At 38.2% G+C, this 9289-nt stretch overlaps 1 protein-coding gene across 1 annotated transcript in view; it reads right to left on the bottom strand.

Moving 5' to 3' along the window:
- HEATR1 (HEAT repeat containing 1) overlaps positions 1–8586 on the bottom strand; it is a gene marked incomplete at its 5' end in the record, with an annotated part of 33916 nt that extends 25330 nt beyond the window's left edge. The window contains 11 exons of the mRNA XM_009583524.1: positions 443–640; positions 1165–1286; positions 1564–1775; positions 2074–2162; positions 3174–3269; positions 3691–3798; positions 5036–5153; positions 5600–5710; positions 6061–6169; positions 6984–7117; positions 8375–8586. Coding sequence (XP_009581819.1) covers positions 443–640; positions 1165–1286; positions 1564–1775; positions 2074–2162; positions 3174–3269; positions 3691–3798; positions 5036–5153; positions 5600–5710; positions 6061–6169; positions 6984–7117; positions 8375–8586 — 1509 coding nt within the window. The remainder of the gene's footprint in view (positions 1–442; positions 641–1164; positions 1287–1563; positions 1776–2073; positions 2163–3173; positions 3270–3690; positions 3799–5035; positions 5154–5599; positions 5711–6060; positions 6170–6983; positions 7118–8374) is intronic.
- Positions 8587–9289: the final 703 nt, after the last annotated feature.

The raw sequence follows: 9289 nt of genomic DNA, 5'->3' as shown, positions 1-9289 counted from the left end.
CCGCTCTTAGCATAAGCTCTTTTTCATACTCAACTGCATTTCCTTCTTTCCCCCATTGAACAAGCCAGCAAAACCTTTACTCAATGACTAAAACCCCTGATATTCCTAAGCCGAACAATGACACCACATGATGCCACAGCGTAGCTGGCAGAAATGCCCCAAACTTTGTGCCAAGCCCACAGCACTGGAACATTAAATCAGCTGGTGGGATGCTAGCCTAAAGCTCTGGAGTTCTTAATTTTTTAATGCAGACTCACTAGAGGGGTAAAATGTAAGAGCAATTCTTAATGGCAGCTTCTAATACTGATGCCAAGTGTGTGTTTTTGCTTTGAAAAGAAATGAGGCGAGATAATCAGTCCTTCTCAAGGTTTCTGAACCTCCAACAAAAAAAAGATTCCTCCGTTACAAAGAAAATGCCCTCTCCAAACTGTTTACATCTTACCTCTGCAGGGTCACAAGCTCTGCAATTTTTTATTTTTTTATCCAAGAAACGGAAGACTCTGATAGCCATTGAAAAATAACTTTCCTTCATCTGTGTATTGCAGCAGCACTGAACAAGCACTGAGCCAATTATATGAGTAGTTACTTTCTGTCTTACGCTGTCAGATTCCGTTTCAGCAACGAGTATCAGATCATCAACCTTAGAAAAGGGAGTGGAGGAAAAACAACAACAGAAAGTCTGTAAGACAGTGGGACTTCACCATGACTTCACACCGTGTTTCATTTGCATGTCCAATTAAATCCTTGTTACCTTCTATCATCAGTAACAAATTACTGCTGTAATTGTACTCTTCGGAATCTGGGAATGCACAAACATCTGTTTCTATGAACTACCCACAGGTATACTTGTTTATTCTCTAGAATTTTTTTTCAGGAAACTAAGAATTCCTGGAATTTAGTTACACTAATAATTTGTCAAATAGGTAATAGCTTTGCTTCTTCTTTTCCTTATGTTAAGGTAGAAATCTGTTTTATCTAGATTGTATTGGGGATTGTTATTATATATATATGTGTGTATATATATATATTTGCCTAGCAGCTCGATGATGGCACACTAATGCTAAGAAGTGCACGTACAAAGTTCTCCTATATCACATTTGTTCTACTACAGTGACCACCTGGAAAGTAAGATCTTCTAAGGTTAGGGTAACATGGTACACATACCATTTGCAATAGTAAGGAGGGGTCCCCTGAAGTCATGTTTTTTGAAAACAGCAGAATCATTTTCTTGTTGGCCACTCCAATCAGCTCTGCAGACTTGCTAGCTTTAATTGCCTCTTCAAGAGCTATTCCAAAGAAAACAATAATAACCAGACAATCTAGGTATAAAAATCACATATTAAAACAGTGGTGGCTCAATAATATTTAGAAACAGTCAGAAACATACTAGACAATTTCTTCATCTTTTCAAAGAGCTTTTTAAGCAACTCTATTCGTGCTCATAGCATGATAGCTTGTCAATGACAGCCAGTCTCCTTCAGTAAGTGTTTAGGTTCAATAAGCATGACGTCCTAAATTGTCACAGTTTTTCTTTTACCGAATCAGTTACAATTAATGCTTTACCTTCTGGCCAACCTTTCAGTAAAGAGTGTAAGGAGCAGAGATCAGATTCTGACAGACAAACAGCCATTTTCCAATCTGAAGATTTTGAATTCGCATTAGTGATTACCATAAAAGGTAACAACCGCATTACTGCTTCATCTAGTAGTTCTTTTTTCTCTTTCAAAATCTCCTCTTTGACTAAAATTTTTATTGCTCGCTCCAGAACCTTGTACCTAAAAGAGAACAAGTGATGTTCAAAAGCCATTCCTCAATCATACTAGCAACATTTCTTTGATTTGTTCTCCATTTTCCATGGTGATTTTCTGAATCCAAATAGCACTGAGAACAAATAAGGACCTCATGGGAAATGGTATGCAAATAATTGAACATTTCTCTTGTAACTCAGCATAGATATAGCATAACAAAAAGTATTTGAAGTGAAAAACAGGTTTTAAAGTATTCTTTAGAGTTACATTTTTAAAATTTAATTTATACAGAAAGAATATAAACTGAAAAAAGGCACAAACATACCACTTCCCGTCCTTTGAAAGATCAGCTCTCTGGAAGATGTTTAAAAGACTTGATACTACTACTTCTGGATTGACTCGTTCCCTGAAAATCTGAAAAGTAATCAAGAAAAAGAAATTAAAGTATAATAAAATACAAAATAATTTACCATATCATAATGGAAAATGCATCTGCTATACGAAGTGGAAACAGGGATCAAACATCACTAATTGCATTCCTATTGATGATCATGTAATAAAAATATTACCAGGGTAAACAGAAGTTATAAGGCTGCCCAGTATGCCCTCTTGATACACTGACGTATGGGGAACTTATCGAGTGCAGAAATGTTTGGTAAAATTGATAAACAGTAAGCAAAACACTTTATAATTAAATAAGAATTGCTTTTACTTTACATAGCATCTGTATGACAAAAATATAAGGCTCATTAATGAAAAATACTGAAGTTTAAAGAAGCACTTGTGCTTCTATTCCTATTTTTTAGTGATTGAGAATGAATGAACACACAAGACCAATTATACTACTGCTAATAATATTCTCCACTACTACTAGCAGAAGCAATAAAGACAGACTGTTACTCTAGCTGGAAACAATCAGTACAATGCATACCAGAGTCCTGTCCAGTAAACCTGAGCTGGAGTTTAGTACTGTGCCACTATCAACTGATCAAATGACTCTCATGGAAAAACTCAACTGAGCACTTCTCGCTAGCGTAATGACTTGTCACTGCACCATTTTCCATCCAAAAGGCAGATGACATGGCTTGCGTTCTCACAGAAAAATGTAAGGATAAGCAGGAAGCACACTTCAAATAATAATCAAAGATCAAAATATGCTATAGTAGCTACATAAAAAAAGATCAATAAGTTCACGTTAACTGCAAACACTTTGGGAAAGATCAGGAAGCAGAAATTTGAGGGGGAATTGCAAGGAGGTAAACACCACAAGCCTCCTAAATTTGTGCTGCTTCACCCTGTTAAAGGACTCAAGCCGTACACTAAGGACATGAGTAGAAGAAGGGCAATTACAAAGAATACATTCCAGACACACGTATTCAAGACCAGCTAAAATCTCACCTGACTTATCAAAAGATACACACATACCTCCAGAGAACTGAGAGCAGACATTACAACATCTCTGTTGTCATCCTTGAGCCGACCAAAAATTGCTTCTTCTATGAAAGACTGATCAAAGCCTTCCTGAAAAAATAAAGGAAAAAAAGAGCCAAAAGAAAAAAAATCATTTATTGGTAGCACAATTTACAGGCTTTTAATGAAATACCTGAATCGTCATAGAAGAAAAGCAGTAGCATCATCTAAACTAAACCTCAAATAACAGGCAGACTAACTTTCAACAGCAAAAGAAAGAAAAACAGAAGTATCTGTTAACTTAGATTTTATCTTAGACTACAAGCAGCTTAATAAAAAAGAACTACATCCAGACTCCAGAATAGGGGGAAACGGTGACAGAAGCCTACTGAAAACACCATGAAAAACAGTGAGGATGACATATACATAGTTTAACGCACCACTCATCTTCAACTGGTATGTCTGGCAAACAGCTTTTCGAAGACGTTATAAGTTAAGTCAATTCTGTAAGTGAGAGATTCAGGACACAAACCTTTGTCGTTTCAACAACATCTTTCAAATGCTGAAGAGCCAGGACCCGCACAGCTGGCTGAGGATGATTCAAACTAAGCAGAAGGGAGGTATCAGAATCTTCCAGAAACTGAAATACAGATTTCAAAGTGACTCATTGCACGTTAAAAATATTGTAAGTATATAGAAGGATAACAGGAGAAATTCTTTCAGCAATTTTTTTGTACCAGAAGAAAACCTGTACAATTCAGACCCAAAAAGTGTCAATTACAGAACAATGATGTTGTGTAACTGTTTCAAATTTGGTCTTCTTCACTTTGGCAGACAGTTTTTGGAATATAGCTTGAAAAGTACAGTAAGCCACGGACACCTTTTTGTCCTAGAAAAGTACTACACTTATCTAAGGATTCTGAGAAAGCTCTAGTGACAATGTCAGTGTGACAGAGCACAGATAGAAACTGTTAAAAAGGCATCCCTGCCAGTCCAATTGTGTGCACTTATCTCAGGAACTGTAAAGGCTAGAAGACAGTCATATGCCTTTGTTCTGCATGCCTTGTTTTTCTGTTAATCCACTTGTTATTCAGTCACAGAATCTGTGCCTTCATTAAATCAGTACAAAAATACATGAAGCACTTCTTTATGTAGTTTAGCATCTTGTCCCAAGTGCTTTCAGTCTTTCAATCATTGCAAATAACAGTCGTAATACTAACCATCTCTTATAATAAATTCCTCGGACAGATCTGTTGCACTCATGGTTATTCTGTGCTAGGCTGAGTTTCAATTGCTCTTCAGAAATGGCACAGGAAGAACTCTGTAGTCACTCTATTCTTCCACGTTACTGACTGTAAACATTCATAAAATCAATGCAACAAAAAGGACTAGCCACCTTCTCTCAACTGTGATAAAGTTTTTGTCAACTTTCCCAAAACAGACACCTCTGACACTGACAAAATCTTTAAGTAAGATGAGGCCTTGCTGGGCACCACCATGTTGTCCTTATCGACCACTACAGTATACGTAGTGGCCAGGTTCCTCAGGAAAAAAATTACTGATAGCAATCGGGGCAGATGGAAACGTATAAATTTTAACCATTAAAAAAAGCTCATACTCATGACTGTTCATGATAAACACGAACTTAAAAGATCTGATGGGTTTTGATTTTACCACAGTTTTGATCAAGCCCCCCCAAAAAACCACATTTAAGTAAGTTGGGGGTTTTGGGTTTTTGGTGTGGTGGTTTTTTTTCGTGGGAATGGTAGAGATTTTGTTTAGAAAGAGGAAGAGAGAGCAGAACTTTGCCAAAATATCAGCCTTCTGACAGTATAACCAGATTAAGAGCTAGGATCACAAACTGAGCTTCTACTTACCTTGTATTTGCCACAGCTTAATGAAAGAGAAATAAATTGGTGAAAAAGATTTTGGTCAGCCTCATCTGTGCAATCTTCCAGATGCTTCTCCAACACAGAGTCTAAGGCTTTAGGATACCTGCCAACCGACAAAACCCCCAACATTTTCCACAGAGCGTTACAGAAGAACATGTATTTACTAGAGAAATACAGGGAAATACAAGAAAGCTGAATGCACACGCTGAACCAGCTATTTTAAGTAGCTTTGCAAAGGCAATCAACCATTAAGTCTTAACACAGATGAACGATATGCAGACCACTAAGATAAATAATAAGCAGAAAAGGTCATGCTACACAGCAAACAGCTGTACAAAGCCAGTAGGTCTGTGTCCATGTATTACAGTGATAACAAAATATATAAGGACAGATCAGTAAAATAAAATTTGGACAAAGATTAGGAGTCAGTTATTTTTACTGTATTTATTTGGCGAAGAATATTGTGCTTACTACACCCAATAAGCCAAGATCATAGCTGACATCACCACTCTACAGATTGTGGGTCTATCATAGAAAAATGGAACTTACTTTCTCTCAAGAAGTCTGATAAGAGGAAGCATCTTTCGATTGAGTGCAGCCATTTTGGTGGGATTAGATTCAATCTCTGTACCATAGGAGATAAACTCTTCAAGAAACTTTCTAAAATCACAAACAAAAGAAAAAGCCACCATTTTTTTGATAGTACACTTTTCATTAGTGTTATAAAGCACACTGCTAATGGGTTAGAATTAATATGCGTTACTTATTGCAAGTACAGATTTGTTCCAGACCTGAAGTTTCACTCTGTACCACAAGTACTCCCACAAGTGCTAAGAGCATGGCTCTTCTGGATTACTGAATGTTACAGTTTCAAAATCCAGGTTTGGAGTTAACTCACGAACTCAGAAAAACATGCTCATATAATGCTAATGCCATTGTCAGGAATTGTTTGTTATTAAACCAGAAATGACTGTAGTACTGCAGAAGAAAAATAATCAAAGTTAACTCACGAAGCCAACAGGTGATCTAAATCTTTTTCCAGTGGTATACTCTGAAGAATAGCTTCAAGATGTGTGATGTAAATCTGATTCTCTGTCTCCTCAGATTCTTCTTGTTCCTCTAAGGACAACGCATAATCATAAAAGATGAACAATAGTTTGAGAATAACCCCCTCATACTGATTGGAGTTAAGAGCTTGTACAGGTGTCATCATCTGGTGAACCAAGCACACAACTTGAAGACCACAATGTTCACTGATTACTAACACTAATTCTCCATGTGCTGCTAGCAATGCTTTATACCAATGTCATTAAAATGCCAAAGACTGTATTGCTACCAATAAATTCAAGTATGCTTTAGAACGTTCCAGACCTGCTACCAAAACCTGTGCCAGGAACTCCCTACAGCATTCCCTGACGTGAATCTGTCCCTTTTCAAAAAAAGAGCTTTCCCAGCCATGATTTGGCAGTTACAAGTCCACAGTGCAAACAGACTTACTAGTGCAGACACAGGCTACTACTGCATGCCAGTCAGCCTCGCTGTCCTGGACTGTTTCCAGGCACATTTAATTCACCAGGTAAACACAGATCTCAAACTACATATGGACTACAAGTAATCTACCTAAAAATTATTTTGCAGTACTACAGTACATCTCTAAGAGTCAGAAATTTCATACATCAAAATTAAGTTACTGCTGAAATACGGCAAATCAACATCTAAATCAAAGTGATATAGATATAACAGTGCCTAAAATAGTCTTCTCTGTAGGACCTGGAAAACCAAAAAGCAACACACACACAAAAGCTCAATCAGGTCTTCACCTGTATTGGTGCAGTTTTAATGGCAGAAGCAACTAAAATTACACAGCTATGATATTGACCACAGCCATCTGTCCATAAGACTCAACAAAATGTAAAAATGTACGCTAACTTACCCGTATCTCTTTTCATGACAGTGCAAACAAGATGAGGCAACAGGTAACGCAGAAGAGGAGAGATATCATAGCCTGCTGAAAGGCCTTGCAAAAGTGTTACCAGTTCTGGGATTTTGCACAGATAATTAAATGGCCTGCACAATGGAACAGGGAAATAAAAAAAAAAAGTATGTATGCTCATCTGGGTTACCAACACTTTCAAACCATGCAGACTTCCTAAGGGTTCAATTTTCAGCATCAGGTAACAGCCTCTTGTAAACAAATGCTGAAAAGATTCAAAGGGTTCCACTTCCTTATTGCCAGAGGTTTATTGGCACATTTAATATCCAAGAAGAAAACAGGGTACTGTCAGTCACATTGAGCACAGCTGCTGCAATGGCACAGCAAACATACCTATGTTTTTGTGAAGTTGGTAGTACAAGAAAAAATACTTGCATGAATCGCATGAAGAGATACCCTCACATTGCAAGGAGCATATCCTATTACCCAGTGGCAGCAAAAGGAAGGGAGGAGAAATAACAGCTCAATGACAAGAGATCCTCAAAGAGAGTAGAAGCAATTTCCCTTCCTGCTAATAAAAAGTTTCTGTCATCTTGTTTCCTTTTACATCCACCTGGCTGCATAATGCATCAAGCATGCTTGTCCTTAGTTCCCCACACCTTAGCTTTTAACCCATTTTCCTCTTCTATGACTGTGGTCAAGTATCTGGAAGGTAATCACTGTACTTATCCCAGCAAAGATTTTTTCTGTCCGCAAACCCACACTAATCTCTCTGCCAGCAGGCAAACTCCCTCTAGCATGCAGGACTTCCATCACCATTTTCAACTGCATGTTAACAGCACTAGCTAACTGTATCAGGGCAGGGCAGACAGATTGATGGCAATGAAATACTACATGTACTTCCAGAAGAACACCTGACTTGTGGGACCAAAGAAGTCGTGGTATAGAAGCGCTTACACTTCAGGTGTTATAAACTATACGAACTCAAAGCCCTTCCATTGAAGGGACAGAACTTCTTTTTTCCCAGCTATTCAAATAACCTCAGATTTGCACCACCATTATTATGCTGGCTTGTCTTCCAGGATTCCCACTTTCAAGAAAACCTCTTACTGGCAGGATTCAGTTTTGCACATTGACAGCAATCCTTTACTGAGGGAAGTGGCAGGACAGGGTCCGAAAGATAACAGACTCGCACCACTGAGACTCCTTAGCTGTAGCGAGTATACAAATTTTCAAAGTAAGCCAAAGAAACTTTCGAGCCCTTTGAAATGCCAACTACCAAAATTTCTGATAGGAAAATATCTTTTAATGAGGAGGTTAAAAAAATTAAAATTATCCAAGTGCAGTCTGAGCTTTTAAAAAGTGGGAAAACTTAATTCATGTAGACTTACTTTTTCCCAAGTTTGTCTCCCTTCTGAGTTTGTAGAAGTAGGTTCAAGCACGCCACCCCATCCCTGACTAATGAGGGCCCTTTAGATAATGTCTTGCTTATCTGTAACATCAGGGAATGTACCAGGGAAGTCTCCACTGTCACTTTTACAGTCATCTGGCAGATTATCATGTATGTTGCAGCTCTGTAATCCTGTACAGAGGATTTCAAGCCCTAGGAAAAGAGATAAAGGTGGATTTTTTAACACACACAAATTAAAAAAAAAAGTACATTAACATAAAAATAATTTTCATTCTGACATCCATGGAATCACACTACCTTCTTCTCCATATGTTAACTTTTGAGGGATCTATAAACTCAACTTTCAAGAAGAAAAAGCTGTCATGCAGGGTGCACACATACAGAAGACACATTCATTAACTGCTGCTCTGTTCGTTAACAGAGCAACAATCCTGGAGGAGAGAGGATATTAAAGCAGGCTGTCCACCCTGACTCCATTTCCACATTGTTTACCACGGTAAGTCTCTAAGGCAAAGAGGTTCATTCAAACTGTGTATCCATTTCTCACAGCTCCATTCCTCATGCAGAATAGGAAACAGAGTTCTTAAAGTGCTCATCTGAGGTATGAAAAAATATTATTCTTCATGGACCTTCACCTGCCTGATGTTTCAAAGCAGGCTAAGAGTGGTATGATACATTTCAGATAGCATGTCTTGGTTCATGGAAGGCCTGCCTGACCAACCTGATCTCCTTCTATGACCAGGTGACCTGCCTAGTGGATGAGGGAAAGGCTCAGATCACCAGGATGTGGTCTATCTGGACTTCAGTAAAGCCTTTGACACTGTCTCCCACAGCATTCTCCCATAGAAGCTGGTGGCTCACAGCTAAGACAGGTACACTCTTCGCTGGGGAAAAA

Source organism: Fulmarus glacialis, unplaced genomic scaffold (genome assembly GCF_000690835.1).
Source record: "Fulmarus glacialis isolate BGI_N327 unplaced genomic scaffold, ASM69083v1 scaffold17440, whole genome shotgun sequence".
Classification (NCBI taxonomy): domain Eukaryota; kingdom Metazoa; phylum Chordata; class Aves; order Procellariiformes; family Procellariidae; genus Fulmarus; species Fulmarus glacialis.
The sequence above is the reverse complement of the archived record's forward strand: the minus strand, read 5'-3'. Positions and strand labels throughout refer to the sequence as shown.